The following is a 19,549-nucleotide window of genomic DNA, read 5'->3' as shown; positions in this document are numbered from 1 at the left end:
CCTGCTGTTTCTCGCAGTGGGGGGGACTGCATCTGCTTTGAGCCTCATGGTTTGTTGGTATTACTAGAGTTACTGCTTCCCATATTATCTGGAAATAAAAGCATTGTGCGGCTTTCACTCTTTATTTCCACTTTCTCCCCCCCCAGCTCATTTACTAAAAGAAATCAAGATAAACATGCAAACACAACAGTATCACTTACTATTTTATACTTTACTTAAGCCCATAAATAACAACAACAAAAAGGCAATGGCAGTCAGGCATCCTTTGACATAGCAGTTTCTTCCCAGCAGAGTCAGTACCTTGGACTGATTAAATATCAACAATGAAGACAAAGCCTGTCTGCATTTTACCTTTTTTCTGCCTTGTTCATCTCTCTTTCACTCAGATAAAGCTGGTGTGCGGAAGGAGAATTGCACTGCTCTGGGCAAAAACCATACATCAGCAATAATGCGATTCCACTGTATTCAGTCCACGGTTACCCTGCGAAGCAAATCTTTGCGTGAATGTGCACGTGTGCACGTGTGCTTGTGTTTGCTCGATTAGTCAGGTGTGTCTCTGTTTAAAACCACTGTGTGCACACAGATGGATATCTGCTGCACAGAGCCTGGAGATAACTGGGAAATGGGTTCAGAAATGGGAAATCTATAAATTTTATACAGTATGAATAGCCAATAAGAATAAAAGGAAAACACATTGTGTGTATGTGCACAGGTCTACGTGTATATACTGGGCTACTTGTCTCCTGCATGAATGATCATACATTTCTGCCCACAACCACTTGATTGTATTTTGAGATAAAAGCAGATTCCCAAAATGAGGTCTGCCGCTGTGAAAGGCACCATAGGGTTGTCTTCAGTTTCCCTGGGAGCTGATGGGAAAACGCAATATCATCCTGTCTGACAGTCCATCATCAGACACATTTCTCCATTTCCTGAGAATGGTGACTGTCTCCACTTTAATCAGCCAGTCAGGTGAATATGTACGTTTTCACTGGACAAAAAAAATATTTAAATATATTAAATAAGTTATATGTGGTGATGCAGGGAGTGGAGAAAAGCATTAGTGTGACAGTGGGTGGAGTGGGGTGTTACTCATTTGTGCCGGAATTGTGACAATTCTCTCAATGACCTTTCCTCCAGACAGGAGCTCTGGGTAATTACCTTAGACTCATTTGGTCCTGGTGTGTTTGACACCTGCACATGCACAACCATCAGCTAAGGTGCAGTTAGCAGTTAGCATAGCCTTCAGTTATCAGGACAATGTGCAGAATAAGCTAAAAAAATGACGGCCAAAACATACCAAAGCAATCAAAAAGAAAAGTGGACAGACATCCGATTTCCCCCCCCCTCTCTCTACCTTTTGGGAAGATGCATTAAACAAACTTTTATTTATTCCTTTACAGATAAATAACTTTGAGGCTATCAGATAATAAAAAACAATGCTACAGAAAAAACAACAACAAAACAAAACAAAAAAAATGGTGTTTCAAATATATTATATATTGCAGATGAGGATTTTTTATTGACTCAGGAGAAGTGAGATGATTCATAGGCTGACTTGGTTGATTCAATATACGCATATAATGCAATACAAGGGCAAGTGTAATTAGGTTTCAGAATATTAAACCTCTCCATACCTGAGCAAACTTGTGCTTTTCCACAGGCTGATATAAGCTCTAATATGCATCTGGCTGTAACAGCATGCTTGCTTCACCTGATTAACCTGCTCCTGAGACGCTGTTTCTCCAACTCAAGAGACCAAAGCACCAAACTTATTACCCTGTACTGAGAACTATTTAGTTTGCTTTTCGGTATTTATATTCTGTTTGTTTTCCATTTTCATAAACGTTGTTTGTTTTCAATTGTATGATTTAATCAATTTAGATCTGCAGCAAAAAAAAAAAGAAAAGGAAAAACCATGATGAGGTTAGGAGAAAATCATTGACAGAATTAATCTGTCAACGATTATTTTAAGCAATGGTTAAGCTTTAAGATGTGATTAAATGTTATGTATTCAAACTGATGGCTCCGATGCTTTTACGTATTCACATCGTGAACCAAAACAGCTCAATTATTTATTTAATACTATTTTATTTTAGCATTTTTACCATATTTTAACATAGCTTTTTTTAAATTAATGCCAATCAGATTTTGTAACAAATCAAACACAATCAATTAGCTCCAACACAGTCTGAAGCAGACTAGCTGAGATTTAAATGTGCAAAAATTCAATACAAATACTCATTTAGTCATGAATATTTAATAATAAGTGCTTCAGACTTATTTCTGTTAATCACTTAATTGATTATATGACTCATCACACAATGCCATTTCAAATATATGAGTCAAAACCCTCGCATAACAATAAAGCATTCCCAGTTCAGTATTCCAACACAGAGCTGTAACTTGATTATTCTTATTAGTGATTAAATTGCTTATAGCTTCCCTAATATAAAAGAAAAATGCCCAAGGTTTTTAAAAAAAGAGAAGATCATCACATCTGTAACGTTGAGAAATTATAAAAAAGGATTCAGAGTTTGTGGGTCGTCATATTCGTTTATGTTCATGTGCATTTTAAATTGATTATCCAGGAACAGGGTGCAAATTTCGACAGCTCTATAGCAGCCGGCATCCCTAAATATTTTTCATACTATTAGATCATATACATCATTTACTATTAGATGGTCATTGTCTCTTGTAAGAGACTGTCAGGGAGAGTCATGGACTCGTATCACTGTAATTAGGAGTGGTACTCTGATGTCAAGAGCGATTTTTATTCTAATCAAAGACGTGATACCATCTTTGTAGCTGCTTATAGTCATCATGTCTTGGGTTTCATATCACAATGTGACTGAGAATAACACCAAGAACATCAAATATCTATTCAGTAGTACATCCAGTAATGTGCTTATCAGATGTCGATGCATCTGAGGGGTTATTTTGATGTCTGTGCACCATGCTCGCTACAATTTTCCTTTGATTGCAAAGAGCAAATTCCCCTCCAGTAAGAGCCCTGTGTCCTCTGATAGCACTCAACCAAGAGAGGGCTGCACCAATTAGCTACCATTTCTCTCGAGAGGCAGCGAAGTCGCTCTTTATGGGCAATCTGACACCAAAGGCATACTGTTGACATATGGTGAATAATACCTCTTGTAAATAATGGAAGAGTTTGAGATTGAATGCTTGAAAAATGACTGTCACCAGTGTCAAAACAGAGTGTGTAAATTAAAACAGAGCTAAAAGGAAGGAAAACCATTATGCAAGATCATCCATCAAGACACTGGAGATGGAACAGAATTAGTTTTATCACTTTATAGCCCCCCAGAGTCATTTACGTATCCGAGAGGAAGATGACAAAAAATATTAAACCATAATCAGATGATCAGAGGTCTAGACACTCCGTTTGTCCTTGCTTTTATAGCTGACACGGCTGTACTAAAACAGCGTGTTTTTGGGTTTTTGTTTTTTTTTTCCATATCAAATTACACACATCGAGCGAGAGCAGTAAAAACTATGTACCTGTCCAGATAGACACCAGAATAAATGCATCATAAGCTGCCTAATACTTGCTATTAAGGGAAAAGCAATGACAGCTGCAGTCAAATCAAGCTGTTTTAATTGCTTTCAGTTTTGAAGCTGAATCACTTACAAGGCTAATCCTCACAGTAGACGAACAAACAGACCCACACAGCTGAAAGGAAATCATTGCCATCGGTTAGAAATCATCTTTGCATTACCAGGATTCCTTTTCGGAGCTATACGAGTTGATAGATTTGTAATGAATGGAAGAAGGAAGCACGGTAAATAATGTACAGTCTGATGGGTAAAAATAAGACTGCAGCCAGCAGCTGGTAGCTTAGCCCACCGTGACTCCATGTGGGGGTCCTCGTGTATCCATGTGTGGTTTGATTGGCCTGACTCCACAGCGAGGGGGAGGAAAAGAGCCACGCAGAAGCTACAGTTGGTTTTTTGCCTCTTTACCTAAAGCCACTGCTGGTAATTAATGACAGAAACAAATCCCAGAAGTCATGAATTTTGCATTAGGCTGTTTATATGCACTAATGCTCTTCTGCCTGATTCAAGCTTTCGTGACTTGAGCTTGGCATGCAGGGTACAAAAAAAACCGCAAAACAATCCATGTGTACTTTCTGATCCGATGCCAAAGTTCATGTCATTATTCCTCCTAAAAGTACAAAAAGTGGAGTTATTATGAAATTGTTGCAGGGCTGACTGCTTTATTGACACTTATTCTTTAAAGAGCAGAAGACAGAAAAAGGCTCTGCCCGACATATCCTATGTCTGTGTGGGGTAATTTATGAGGCCTGAAACTGAATACTGTGGAGCAGCAGACATAGCACAGTCACAACCTGACAGTCTCTGAGTCAGAAGGATGGCAGAGCGGCTCACAATACAGACACATGCATGCAGACAGGAAGATATATGCGCAGACAGAAATACACTCTGAGCAAAACACCCCAAAACCCTCTGTCATATAGGCCTATAAGGTCCACTGAAAAAAGTTTTCCTGTCATAATCCACCAAGCAGAACAATTAGAGCTGTTCCAAATCCCCGACTCATTCTCTGGAGCCCCTATTTCTGTTGCCAAACATCATGCATCAGAGGGTGGAACACAGGCTTAGTGCATGACACATCTATAAATGTCCTCCGTCTTGAAGGCACACCTGGAGGCGTCGTTCTGAGATATGAAAGCAAACCAAAGTGCAGCATGGCGCACAGCTGGATTTAGCCGACAGATATGCGCCGCATGCAGGATATGATAATAATTGTTTTGTAATTTAGCAGAGAGCCCACTTATTGCTCACTGCTACCATGCTATTCCAAGGAGCTAAGCGTTTCGGATAAAGCCAATAATTTTATGCCTCTTGTCTTTAAGACCTCAAATCGATGCTACCTAAAAGACAAATTAATTTTCTGTTTTCTCTCCTTGTTCGCATGAAAAGCTTTCTGCAATTACTGGTCCTTTTGATTGACTTCTGAGCTGTTCGGACTGAAATCCGCTAATGTCTCTGCACATCACAGAGAATACATTACCGCTGTCCCTCTTGGTTCTGTAACTACGGGCACTGAGAAGGTAGACTCTCCAGATATTGACCAGAGCTTTTCGTGTTCTCAACGCATTAGCAGAGCATAGAAGTTTCCTCTAAACTTGCGCAAATTATTTAGAGCAATAGGCGAGAGCGATCGATTTGGGGAATGATCCGAGCTAATCACCTCAACCCAGGGCCCGAATTAAGAAACCTGCACTGTTACCAACACAAGGTAAAGGAAATATAGACAAGTTGCTAAGGTCAATTATTTTCTGCTTTGATCAGTTTGCTAAAAAAAACAAAAAAAAACAACTTAATATAAACCCCTAATCCTGCTAGCGTTTCAGCGCCTCTGTAGGATGAGCACTACGGCCAAGGTTGATGCTTCTGACAGAAAAGGACACCGACGTTCATTGTATTACACGAGCTCTAAAAAGGAGAGAGATACATTGGGTTTGGTGTTCGAGGTAACTTCACTCTGTGGTCGATGAATCTTAATGGGCACAATTAATTTCCTTTACGCCTCAAGTGCCCCACAGTTTCAGAGAGAGAGAGAGAGACATTATTTCAGCACCATTAGATTACCCTGCAGAATAGGTTGTTTAATTCAACGGCATATCATGGGCAGCAATAAATCCTAATAGCTACACAGTAAAGAAGTTAAAGGTGTAAATCTGAAAAAAACCTAATAAACAAGAACCAATTATTTTCAAGTGCCATTCACGGGATCTGGCATGCTGCTGCTGCTGGCCTTGGCATCTACAGATGCCTCCTCTCTCCTACTCGAGCTCGCAACATTTCATAATGTTCTCATAAGGCGCACTTAATGAACCACACTGACAAGTTCTGCTGCAAAGACACATTTCTGATTGGATCCCAACAACGGAACAGTGGCAGGAAGCCCGCACTTCGAATAATGAGTGAAATCAACAGCTATGTTCTTTGGGGTTTCTTGATTAAATGCACTGTTGCTGCAGCAAGTGGCAACACCAGGCTTCAGTGGCATTTATGTTTACCGAGCCATTGCAGTAGCTGAGGGAGCACATTAGGCCCTTCATTGAAAATGCTCTGTGATGGCCACTTTTCTCCTCTCCCCAAGACTCCTTTTGAGACAAGGAGGGTAATTATGATAATTCAGTTGTTAATTACATTTACATACATCAGGACGTGAGGAGTTGAGCAGGCAGTTTGCATGCATGACGAACTCATTAAAGTTGGGAGTATTTTTCATATCTTCTCCAACATACTCTTAATTGAGGCTTTGGTTGTTCCGCGACTCAGACACAAACCCGGAGCCTCCCTTGGGTGTCGAGTTATCATGCCGGGGGAGATTCCAGGGAACAGCGGGAAAACAAACAGACGTGTTGACAAGAGGCCAGAGTTCAGGAGCACACAGCCTCCATTGAGACGTCAGCGGCAAACCGCCCCCACCCTACCCCCCTCGCCACTTTTCAACAGCTCAGGTCAGGAATCAGATTTCCCCCACCGCTGTGCGTAGCCCCTCCCGAATATCCAGAAGTTAAAAAATCATAACCTAATCCGGACCACTGCCTGAGGGCAACCTGAGCTTCTAACGTATCGTCGAGTCAGGTCAAGATTCTTGTTTTCCACACTTCATACAGAAGACTTAGAGAAGCCGAGCTTTATGGGATAAGATGGCAGCAGTCAGGCAATTAAACCCATTATCAGCTGGATGTAAGGCCGCAGTGTGGTGACACGTATGTCGCCTCTCAGCACTTCACAGATTAATTTAAGCCCCCCCCCTCCCCACCCCACAGCCCCCGAGACGAGATTCTTCGGCGTAATCGCTTTCCAGCCACTCTCCTGCTCGTGATTCACCGAGTGGTACATAAGTCTCCCACACCTCAGTCTGGCGATTTTTAAAAATATTATCCCACAATAGGGTAGCGATTATCTTCTGATCTGTTGCAAAAATGGCCTCTGTGAAGTTGATGAGGTAACCATGGCAACAAATTGAAAACCCGAGGTAAAGAGGGAGAGGATAACCTGTGTCGTATTGTGCACAATACCTCTCAAGCATATTCCCAGCAATAGAGGCGAGTTCAGGAGGGCCGTGTTCATAATGGTTTTGGATAAGGCCCGAGATTAAAGAATTTGATAGGGTCCAAACTTCAGCTGGAAGGAGTGCCTCGGCTTGCCTCATGGTAATAAAGGAGCTGTTTTTTTGGTTGCGATGCAAGCCCCACTGGGAGCTATCCCTCATTCCAAGGTGAATGTGTAATTTCTGTCTGCAAATGAGCCCTTTCCCCAAGACTAATGCAACGCTTTTTTTTTTTTATATATCACACCTGACTTGCATCCAAAATTAAAAGGCAGCCATCTGTGACATCCCACACTGCAGCCAAACAATAGAAGAATTAGACAAAGACTAAACAACAATGAAGCAGCTCTCACCTTCGGCGGGATCCGGCGGCCCGAAATCCAGGTCGTAGCGCAGGATGTAAAAGTTATTCCACACGTACAGCTGGTTGTCCCTGGGGTTGTAATCCACAGCGGTGATGTACTGGTACTGGTTGGGGAACAGGATGTCTGTGTACTCGCCCTGGCTCAGCTTGGTGTTGTAGATGTAATCGATTTGGCTCCGGCTCGCCTCGCTCTCGTTCTCCTCATAGGTGGAGCGTACTACGTGCAGCACGCCGCATACCATGAAGGCGTTGGAGGCAGAGCGTTTGTCGTAAGCCGTCTCCCAGGTGGCTTCGAAGCGGAGCGTGTAAGGGTTGAGCTGGCTCACCACTATGCGGCCATTGTTCTGCTCTGTGGCGTAGATTACCCACAAGCCCCGCTCGTCTACTGCGAGGTCAATGTCGGTCTTGCCACCCCAGCGGTAGGGAGAGGTGTCGTGGTAGTTGGCATTGTTAACGATGGCCTCGCCGCTTTTGATGCGCGTGCGCAGGTCGAACTTGACAATGTTGCGCGTGCGCTCCTTGTTAAAGAAGATGGCGCCGTCATAAGCGACGAAGCCCGTCCCGTCGACACGGTGCGGCAGTTTATAGGTGGTCGTCTGGCGACCATTTTTTAAATCCTCCAGAGAGGCGTATTCGATGAGGGTGTCAGTGCGGTATGGCGTCCAGGGCATGAAGAAAATTTTGTCTCCGGCCTGCAGCGGGTCTTTGCACCACGAGCCGGCCTGCTGCTCGCCTTCAAACAGGAAGGTGGCGGCGCCGATACTCTTCAGAGTCCCGGGACAAATGAAAACTAGTGACAGAGAAGAGAGTGAAACAAAATAAGGCAAGAATTTATATACTTTTGAGAAAAGAAAAAAAAAAAAAAAAACAGTATTATTTGACAGGCATCATTCTCGCTGCTGTGCGACTTGAGTGCAGGACAAAAAAGATCAGGGACTGTGATTTTGGAGGAATCTTTAAACTAGTGCTTTTGTACTACCGCTAATGAGCAGGGAAAAAAAGAAAAGAAAACAAATGCATGTATCAACAGCGATTGTTCACAATGAGAAACGTGTGGTTGAGAGAACTTGCATCTCAGGGGTCTGCTGATACATCCTAACGGGGACAAAACAAAACAAAAATGAGAACACAAAGAAAAAGGAAAAATCCTGCAAACGAAAGACGTGGGAAATGGAAATAAGAAGTAGGGTTCACAGTGTTTCGATTGGAACTTGTTTCGAAAAATACCAGTCTGTTGTGATGTCAAATGGCACACGAACAGCTGGGTATATGGACACACTGCACATGCATACTCACATGACTGAGGTCATAAACCGAAATGATAAGGGGTAACGGGCTTCACGTCTTTCGATAGGAGTGAACAACAGGTTGTTAATGGTGGTGGTGGCGGCAGCAAAGCAGAAGGTAAAAAATGAAAGTGGAGGTTGGAGGGGAGGGGGGAGGCAACAGTGGTAAAGGATTTTCACTACTTCTGTGGCAAAAAGACAGAGTAACCACTGATGGGTGAGGGAGGCCATGGCAAGGTTCCCGTTTAGCTGCTTTTAAATTAATTGGTTCTGGATTTTAAAAAAGCAAAAAACAAAGGGAACACAGTGAATCGCTGTTTGGGTTTTTTTCTTCAAACTTTTTGTTCAGCCTGTGCCAATCTCACTCAGCCATCACTGCTATTTCACATCACGTGCTATGGGTGCAGCAGAAGTTGGGCCAAGCAAACTACGACTGAGCCAAATAAGAATATATACACACAACTAGTGATTCTTCAGGGTTCTGGAACAAATCGACACCGGACAGTTGGTGATTTCTGTCACACTGTCAGGGAAAAACTACGTTTAATGACCGCGGATGTCATTTGAAATTGTGTCCATTTGGACTCCGTGGGTGCAAACAATCCTCCTATGGGTTTAGCATTTGACAGGAGAGGCAATCAGGAGAGGAGGGGGGGAAGACGTGAAGGGGGAGCTGTACTCAACACCACAGAACAAGGAGCCAAAGGAGGGGGAGGGAAGGACCAGACCACTCATTTACCTTTTTGCTCCACTTCTATTTCAGGCATTGGAAAAGAAAGCAAAAAAAGAGTGCGAAAAAGGGAGAGAAAGGTTATCATGAGTCAACTACCAGGTACAAAGAGAAGAATTAGTCTGAGGGAATGACCATGAGATGAACTGCAGCGCTGCTTAGGGAGGAAGAGCTGGAGGAGGGAAAGAAAACAAGGATGTTTGTTAGTGAAAACGGCCTCTCGTCCCTAGGATATAAAAACAGACAAGTTATATGACCAGAGACGAGCTACGCGCCGTGTTTTCCAGTGCATTAAACGTTTCGTTTTCGTCGTCTTTGTCTGCCAACAAAATAATGCACTGGCCACTGCAAAAGCAGAGCAAATCCCTCTAAAAATGCTTCCCCCTAAGTGGCAGGAGAATAGAAATCTCAAAGTTCGGCTCATATTTAGATGGATAACATTCTTAGAGAAACAGCACAGTAATTATTTTTGGCTTGTATTGACTGCGGGTGGAATTTGTTCAAACTTTATAAACACAAATCAAAACTCGCTTCCAAACTCGCTCGCCCACACACGTAAAACATGACACGGTGCTAATGTTACAGACCAAACTCTCAAATGAGCCAAAGAGAGCAACAGCACATGAGATGACTGATGGATATTCGGCCTAATATGGAGTTTCTTTAGTGGGCTGTCGAAGCTGCATATACTGGGGCAGAGGAATGGGGTGGGGGGAGGCTGGAGACAATATGTGAGAGATCGAACGTTGAAAGGAAGGAGAAAAAAAAATCAAGAGCAAAGAGGTTAGTCGGGGGGATTAGACAGGAGGTGAAAGGGAGGTCTGTTTGAAAGAAGAAGAAAAAAAAAGAGTGAATATTTCTGAATATGTTTACATTTCATCAATTTAAATACGAAGGATTTAAATGAAGCCTGGACTAACTTTTTATAAACTAGTCTATAACACTCTTAAGGTAGATTTAGTTAAACTAGACACCAGAAACAAACCAACCAACTCTCAAGCGATTTGATTAAGCCACTTTCATAATGGAATACTAGAGACACTTCACAGCTGAATACATGAGTTCTGGTTTAATCTAAGAGCAGATGCACATTCATTTTAATTTTTAATCTGCCTCTTATTCAATGTGTTCTCAAATTAAATGACTGAACACACTGTATGAATGCAAAAAACAAAACAAAAGCAAAAACCAGTGTACCCAATTATTTGTAACATCTCGGCGAAAGACAATAAATCTCAAGTTAAGACCGGTGGAAGGTCAGCTCAACGAAATTACCAGTAAACATATTTTCTTCCACACTCCTAATGGTATCGCCTCATGCAGATAGTTTTGGGATTTTATTTTCTTTTTTTTTGTAGGTGTTTTGTTTTGCTCGTGAAAAGTGCTGAAATTTCTGCTAGAAGCCAAATACAAAAGAGACAGTTTTACAAAAGGGGAAAAAAAGGGGGGGGGGGAACCTTTTACTACGGCTGTTTGTTCAGTGGAAAGTAGTTCCAGTGATAACTCTTGACAGTAAGCGCTGCGGTTTATCCAGACAAACAGCAATTCTGCTCCTGAAAGAGATTTTGCTATTGAAATACTTTAATTACGACTTTTCAGTCCCGCGTGCTGCACAAATACATCACCGCTGCAGACAGGGATGGGGCTTTATATATGGATCCGAAACCAGACTCAAATCTGCTTTTTGTGCGTTGCGTGTAACATTTTGTTTGACCCTGTCAGAGAACGCCTGGTGGACCTCAGCTTCATAAAAGACATTTTTGCTCTTGCAAACTTAACATTAACCAAACTGCCAGCAGTGAGAGTTGCTATTTTATCAGGCAGGGTCAAGTGAAAACAGGAATAAAGCTTCTTGAATGTTTCCCGAATAAGACTAAGGCAGGATGGTCATTACAAAAAAAAAAAGAAGCCTTTAATTAATCCAGTTATTTGGAACCAGAGCCAGAATTAGGGTCAAACGGATGTCAAATAAGGTGATTTAAACGTCTAAAACGGCCTGCATGGGTGGATTCCATTAAATGTAATTTCGATTTTTGTTTTCATTATTGGGGTGAACTGGAGCTTTAAATGACCAAAACACTTCATATTTCAACATAACTTAGCGTCATTAATGCTACAATCCCGTTTCAAATACATCAGCGGGAGCACCGTCCGTAAGGGCGAACTGCAAAATACTTGCAAATGATGAGACACAGCGGTTACATCACACCATTTTCAATTGCACACAGTAAGATTTCAGTATGAGATTTGGATAGCGGTACTTACTATATGGAACACACTCATACTGGACCTCTAAGTACTTGTAGGTGCCAGGGCATGGATCGGGAAAGACATCAGAGCCAGTGACAACCACGCACTGCGTACGGTTGTTGCACCTAAAGAAGAAAAAAAGATTGACCAGAGATTTCATCATGACTACCCACAGCAAGAGCACTCCTCAAAGATAACATTAATAACAAAGATGAGGCCGGGAGGGGGGAGAAAGTTCATCGTTACAGCTACACTGTAATTGATCAAATCCCAGCCGGAGCTGTCACAAATGCACTCAAGTTTAAACCTTTGCAAACAGAGAGAGAGGAATGAAAACATTAAGGAAGAGTAAATGAGCATGATGTGATGAACGACAGAGCGAAAGAGCTGCTAAAGGCATGTTGGGAATTAGTCTTCGCACCGCTATTGAAAGAGAAGACATTCATTAAGACACACGCGACAGGTGGCGGTGACATGCAGTGGACATGAATGGCTGGCCTCTAGTGCAACAGCAGCTCCTCTGCATGGCACGAGAGCGTCATTTCGATGAGAGGCCTTGCAGTGTGAAATGGTGTCCCTAAGTCAGAGTCTGACGTGCGGATTGCAGAGACGGTATGCGTGCATGTTAGCAGATGTTTCTGGGTGCTGAAAAAGTTCGAGTAAATCAGAAGAAAAGGAGGGGAGGTGGGGAAGGAAAAGAACAGCAGTGGATTGAGTTTGTTTAAATACTGCATAGGCTGAAATTGGCTCCACTTCAATCAAGCTCTGCTGAGATGGAGGGATTGAGAATGTCACCAGTGACAGAGGCGAGCCAGAAAAAAGCAAGACAGAAAGAAAGAAAGACAGAAAATGGCACCAAAATAGGACATTAAGCAATTTGCAAGCCTCAGATAAATTTTTCAGAAGGTCTGAAGCACAAATTCAAGTTGGACGTACATTTGAAGACCGGACAAAGAACCATTAGTCATTCGAGAAGCTTCCTGTCGCTGCAAATGGGAGTCGTGCTGCACGGCAACCACACGAAACCATGACAGTGCACTTTTTGGCTCTGGTCGAATTAATGAACGTAAAGGTAAATGTGTGTGCATTAAGAGACAGAGCATGCATCTTAACAACAAGAGCCATTTTCTTCAAACTAATGGATTATAAACGTTATACGGTGTGGGGGTGGGGGCTCCCATTAAGGAGTTAACAAATAGCATCGGCATCATCGGCCACGGTTTCAACATCACTGACACTAACGCTGCCAGCTGCACTTAGGAGAGGTGCTTTTGTGGCTTCACTGCAGTGAATGCTCAAGAGGGCTGCTGCAAAGGAGAAGGGTCACTGCATCAAAATGTGAACTGACTGACGGCAGATAAGAACAACACACTTGATTAAAATGCACCCCAACATATTTGATCTACTTCTACGTTATGAGTTTATGAGCCGGACCGACGACAGCCCCGGTGATAGAGGGTATATTTAATCAAGTAATATGGTTGCAGGTATTTGTAAATTGCTTGTGTAATTCATTTTGTGCTTGTACTTATTTTCAGAGGATTTACAAGAGTATATCAGAGAGATAAAACTACCGTATTTAGGTGTTGCCTATAGATGAGTAACCAATATCAAGTCACTAAAAACATTCACAGCAGAGTAACATATTCCTTGAAAGTGAGCATTTTTCAGTGAGTCATTTATTTTCAATGCTTGCATGCGTTGGGCTTATCATTACAACTTATCATTACGTGCACAGTCACTTTGATGAGTTCTGTCTGCCACGTGGTACAAAATCTTCCAGAGGAAATAAAGGCTTGACTGCACAACCAAAACAGAAACAGGACAGCACTTTTTATTTTTCCACAAATATCAGGAACTTTCCCCGGGTAGCTGAATTAGCGGATGCTGGAAACCCTACCTGGCAAAGGAAACAGGAGTGCAGCTGTCGGAGGAGGCAGAGAATGCAAAGTGATTTAAAAAAAACAAAAAAAACAAAGCAAAACAGTAAAAGACGAGTAAACCTTGGGCTGGCATTCACTTTTTGGTGAGCACTCCTGGTCTTAAGAGAGCTCAAAAGCAGCAATCAGTGGACATTATTTCTGGGTCAGTAAGTAAGAAAATCTACCTACTTATTACCCAAACACAAGCAGGAGTTTCTAAATGAAAAGCGATCTGCTCTTAAAAGCTGTAGCGTGGGTGCCACTTTTTGTTTTTTTCCCCACTTTTTGGTCAAATAAGGGTAGAAAAATACAGAAACGCCTGCCTAACTACACAAAGCGCTGAAACATTAGAGATCATTTGGTGTCCTTTAAGTGCTGTTTTGGTCTCTGTTACCTGCAGCTATAATTATATGGGTCTCCAGCTGAGGACTTGTGTGTTTCACTGAGTCGTTTGTTGGAGATGCAGACTGTATATAAAAATGGAAGTGCCTTAGCATTGTCTAAAGTGTAGCTGTCGTGTAAACTTGCATTTTGGATAATGGTCGGTCAGTAGTGGGTGATTCCTGGTTGCAAAAAGAGGTCAAACTGTACTGAAATGACCCCGCTGCTCGCTTGATTTATGACCGCAGTAAAAACACTCTCTTAATGAGGCCATGATGGACTGTCTAGGGTGTACCCTGTAGCTGGGATGGGCTGCAGCTCTGCCGTGACCCTGAATTGGATAAGTGGTTAAGAAAATGGATGAATAGATAAATGGATGGTCGATTTCTCTGTCAGATCCAGATCCGGTCTAAGAACGTCAAGATGGCCAAGATGCTCATTTCAAAGCCTCATAATGGGACTTCACTATCATGGTGGCTACTTCCATCATTTATATACAGCCTGTGGTTACAGACAGAGACGTGCAGTGAGTCTGGTGCAGTCCAGGAAACCAAAAGCCAGGAGTTAAAAGATGAACGGAGGGATAACTGGAGAGTTGGGGGCCGATGCTCTGAAGGGTTCATCGTTACAAGAGAAAACCCTTCACATTGCACATTATCGCTTGATTCATTGTAACTACAAAATATCGATCGGTGTACCTTCAAGTAAAGGATATAAATACTAATGAACCCACTGTGGCATTTATTCAGCTTTAAGTTTTAGTCCTAGTGCTCTGGAGAACAGCAGATGTGTTGTTGCTAAGCATCCTGACAGTCTTCCTCTGTTTTAAACTGCAGCTGAAATCACTGCATGCAATCTTTATTGCACCGAGCACAATCTAATGAAAGTCCTTGAAGTCTCGCATGAAAACGCTGCACCTTTGATCTGGTAAAAGTTTTATTCGGGCATTTTGTAACAGGTCACGGAATGGGCGGCCGTTGAAATAAGGTAATGGAAGTCAGCAAAACAGGCGTATTTTTGCATTTGTGCTGGTGGCCAACTGAGATACGGAGGGAGAAGAGCAGACAGAGAGAAAGGTCAGACATACCGTCCATTTACAGTACATCTCTGAGGGGATGATCACCTGAATATTAAAGTGACCTACAAACCTGAGGTTCCATCAGTTCCTTCATGCATCTTTCATCCAAACACTTTTTTGCGTGAACAACAAAACATTTCACTTGACAAAACACTTTGATGTAGATGCTGAAAATCAAGCCATTTGATTCCTGTTAGTTGGTTTTTTGTTGTTGTTGTTGTTGTTGTGGAAAAACAGGCGGTTGATGAATACTTTCTATCGCAATTTCCAAACCGGCAAAAACTGCCACTCTGTGCAGCAGGCTCCCCACTGTTTCTGTCTCCCCAATCTTGTTTAATATGTTTGTTTATGTCCGTGGAGCTATTGCCTTTTGTTAATCTTGATGATTCTGGCAGGGGAGTCTGTGTCAATGTTGTCTTAGTTGTTCTTGTTCTGGTTTCCTGCAGACTGAAGGAGGGCTGATCAGTGTCTGCCAAAGCTTTGTGACTGCTTTAACATCCCCAGTTATCACATCAACTTTAATTACGGTCAGGAGCCCATTTCCTCTGATCTGAATCATTAGAATAATTCTGGTTAAGGGCTTGTGGTGCAGACTCTTCTCAAAGCCTTCACTCGCACACTGCCTCCAGGGAATCTTCAATTGAGATAAGTTTGAAGTGTAGCTTCGGCGAGTGAGAGTCTGACTTGTCAACAGATGTGGCGCACAGTGTGGCAGGTTGCAGTCAAACCGAGGGGCATGGACACTGTCAGCAGCATGTTACTATGTGAGCGTACTGAGGCGGTGCTGTAAATTTAGAAAGACAGAATAAGATTGCTGGATTTGATCTATCCCTCATGGGAGTAAATACAGAAGAGAGCGAAGCAGGGAAAAATCCCAGAGGTCTGAGATGGTGGGCGATGATGCTCAGAAGCTAGTGCACGGGGGGGGGCAGGTTAAAGACAGAGCAGTGCATTAGAAGATGAACTGTGCTGGTTACTATTTATGAATAGTTCATCCAGTGCCCTTTAAAAACACACACTCCTCTAGGGGTAAGCAGCAGTGGAGCTAAAGTGTTGCTGTGATGTCATTTGACAGAGAGGCAGCATCCTGTGAGAGGGTAACCAGGATAAAAGGCATGATGATGGGCATTGCTCACTACCTGAGGCAAAGCCACTTCAATGCACTACAAGTGTTTGAACAAAGCAAGCCCAATGTTCCAGATAGGGAATTAAGAGGGTGTTCATGTGACTCGCAGTTCTCTGAGCTACGCTGATTATGACTCAAACAGAGGCAACAACGCGCAGCTGGTTTGAAGAGCTCTGCAGCACGGATGTCAATTCCTGCCTGTCAAGAATTAATGTGCGCCCCAGTTTTCGAAAATTTCAAAATGCCACCTACATAATCTCGTCAATGGACGAACAAATTACATTTAACAAGGGGTGAGATGTCGATTAATTGTCCGGTATGTAGGTGGCTGCACGAGTGGGGCGATAATTTTAACAGTTCTTTTGTGCGAGGGAATGTCTGGCGCGGAGAGAAGGGGGAACGGGAAAAAAAACAAAAAAACGAGAGCCTTACTTTTAGTCCTCAGCTCCTGGTTGTGTTTGTGAAATAAGATCCGCCCTTTCATGACAGAGTTTTGTCTTTTTTTTTTTTTACCTTTGTGATATAATCTTGTAGGCGTCGGGGAGGTAGCACTGGACGTTCTCCATCTGGAACGGGTCAGCATCGCAGATCTTGTCGTCAGTCCGGCCGTAGTTGGCCGTCTCGATCATAATGACATCACTCCCCGGGCAGCGGAGATCAATTGCATATCCTTCACATGAGAGCTCCCTCCGGACCAGCCCGAAAGGCAAGGCAGCTCGGCTGAACCCTGACAGAGGGTGAGACGCACGGAGACAGAGAAGAAGCACATTAAATCAGGGGGGGGAAAAAAGAACGAGTTAAAAGGATCACTGCTCTTGATACAATAAGACCACACATCATGCAGTAAAAATCCGCTGGCGCAAAATAAATAGGCAACAGCAGTCCAATGTTTACCACAGTTTTAAACAGAAGGGCCATTACACGCGATATAGGACCGGGGAAAGACGAAACAATTCATGTCTCCATCGCTTTGTGGTCTAAGCCTTTTGGCTAAGACATCAAATTTTGAATCACTGGAGACCAATGGTAACCTCATAAATTCTTGAGCAAATACAAAGGCCACAGTGCATCCGGAAGGTCTCCACCTATAGAGAACAACCACCGCAGAGCCAAACTGAACTGGACAGAGAATAGTTTGTTTTAGGGTCGTTAGAGACCTCCACCCCAGCATTTGTTTCTTTTGCTTTTCTTGCTCTGTGAAGAAGAAGAAGAAGAAGAAGAAGAAGAAGAGGAAAAAGGGCAAAAATCCCAGCAGAAAGGAGTGTAATATAATCCATTTTACAGTGCCGGCAATCGAACAGGGGACAGTCTGGAGTCCACACAGGAGGAAAAATCTATAGATGGAGCGCAGCCAAATAGCTCTGCTTTAAGGGGAATATTAACTATTTCATTCAAATCTCTGCCTCCTTTCAGCAAATTACACTGGGACAGGTTATTTCTCAGCATTTCGTTTTCTAACTTTTTTTTCTTCCCCTAAGTAATAAACTGCTGCATCACGAATAGAGTGGAGCCACAGATATGATTTACAAAGAGAGAGGGAACAAAACTGGAGAAAGCAAAAGAAAAAGATCCATTATGTGGGGTTAAAATGATCCGAACTACAAAAAAAAAAAAAAAAAAACGAAAGAAAGAGAAAGGAAGAAAAAAAAAACATAACTGTCTGCAATTTTGAGAAAACAATTAGGTAAAATCTAAGCAGAACATGGAAATGTGTTCCATTTAAGAAGTGCAAGCAGAGCGCTGCATGAACTGCCAATAATCGCCGTTGTTTGCAGCAATGGTGGGCCCCTGAGGGGGCAGCTACCATTTGTATTTTCTGCACTGCTCTCTCCTAATTAGCCCTCCTTTCAGCCTGTTACCTTTTTCCATGCTCCCATTGGCTTCTGAGCATTGTCATGTACTAACACTTACCACCCCGGGTTCACATTGCCCCCTCACTCTAATTATCCTCACACTTTTGACAGTCAGGGTCTGATGCAATTAGCATTGTCTGAACTGCTCAAAGCTGAAGTGATTCGGGCTTGAAATTCCTACCCTTAAACCCCAACACACACGTCTGCTAGCCATTCCAGCCCGCTGTGCCTGGCCCCGGTTATAATGATATTCTATGTCACTCTGTACATGTCACACCAGCAAACAGACAAAAAAAATAACATCTGTGAAACACACACTGTTGAGAATATAATGTTAAAGTCATTGTGCATTAGGAAAAACTCCTGCACACACTAGAAGCGGTAGCAGGACAGCAAAATATGAAACTAATGGTATAAATTCTCTGGCATTCGGCCACTAGACATTTCATTATAATACCATGATCTATCTAATGGCCAGTAGATTCTGCTTAGCTGGACTGTTTATCACCTCATTAGGAGACGTCATTGTAGCCGAGCCATAAGTGGAGGGCTGCGGGGTCACTCCATCTTTCCCAATAACTACTACAATTACCCAAACCTTTCAGAAAACCTGTCCAGAATGGCGGATGATAAAACACAGAGAGAAGTCGTCGGCTTTGCTGCAAAGACTAATGATCGGTCTGCCTGCCATTCCTCATGGAAGGAGTGACGGGTTTATCACGGCAGCTAGAGAGGACAGACAGAAAGAATGCATTTCATTGGGTTTTAAAATTCTAAGCAGGGAGACGAGTCTTTCGGCTGAAACACCCTCGTGGACACACACACGCACGCACACGCCATCTGCCTTTTGTAACCTCCTTTCTCTGGTTGTCCACTGACTACTCTGCCTATCTATCAGACCGCTATGGCATGATAGCATGCTGTTGTCAACAGAAGCCTAACGATTGATTAGGCCTGTGCCTCGGCGGCATCCTCCTCCCTCGCTTGTATAGATTTCTCTGGTTATAGGCTAACAGTACATCAATTAGGGGGAGTATCTAGACCGTACTGGCGGCCTAAAGAACAAATTGCTTCTTTTCCAAACTGTAGATAGTCTCGGCCTCATTAATGACCGTCTTGTCAACTTGTAATTGGGCAAGTAATGACAAATCTGTCTAAAAAAGTTAAAATACATATAATGGTTTTTATTTTTTTTATTTTTTTTTGGTACTGTAGGAAGAAGAACAGAGCCGAATTCAAAGTAAAATATTTTCGGTCGACTTAATTGGGTTTCGCTTAAGATCTTAGGATTTAAACACGGCTATGAAGGAAAAACCTTGTGGCAATAAGAGGTTTCTGGGTGTCGGTATCCTTTCGTGTTGATTTTCTCGGTTTAAACAACTTTTGCGAGATTCTGGAGAGGAGGGGGAAGACTGTTTGTGTGCACAAATGTCAATGTCTTAGGGAGG

At 42.7% G+C, this 19,549-nt stretch overlaps 1 protein-coding gene across 12 annotated transcripts in view; it reads right to left on the bottom strand.

The window, feature by feature from the left end:
• adgrl2b.1 (adhesion G protein-coupled receptor L2b, tandem duplicate 1) overlaps positions 1-19,549 on the bottom strand; it is a 90,824-nt gene that overhangs the window by 37,219 nt on the left and 34,056 nt on the right. For 8 of the 12 annotated variants that reach the window (XM_026150952.1, XM_026150951.1, XM_026150946.1 and 5 more), the window contains 4 exons: positions 16,762-16,975; positions 11,757-11,866; positions 9,501-9,515; positions 7,465-8,265 (listed from right to left, as the gene is read on the bottom strand). In XM_026150952.1, the coding sequence (XP_026006737.1) occupies positions 7,465-8,265; positions 9,501-9,515; positions 11,757-11,866; positions 16,762-16,975 (1,140 nt within the window). The remainder of the gene's footprint in view (positions 1-7,464; positions 8,266-9,500; positions 9,516-11,756; positions 11,867-16,761; positions 16,976-19,549) is intronic. The other 4 variants (XM_026150947.1, XM_026150943.1, XM_026150949.1 and 1 more) reach the window with 1 other exon arrangement.

The sequence above is a fragment of the Astatotilapia calliptera genome, chromosome 18, assembly GCF_900246225.1.
Source record: "Astatotilapia calliptera chromosome 18, fAstCal1.2, whole genome shotgun sequence".
Lineage (NCBI taxonomy): Eukaryota > Metazoa > Chordata > Actinopteri > Cichliformes > Cichlidae > Astatotilapia > Astatotilapia calliptera.
The sequence above is the reverse complement of the archived record's forward strand: the minus strand, read 5'-3'. Positions and strand labels throughout refer to the sequence as shown.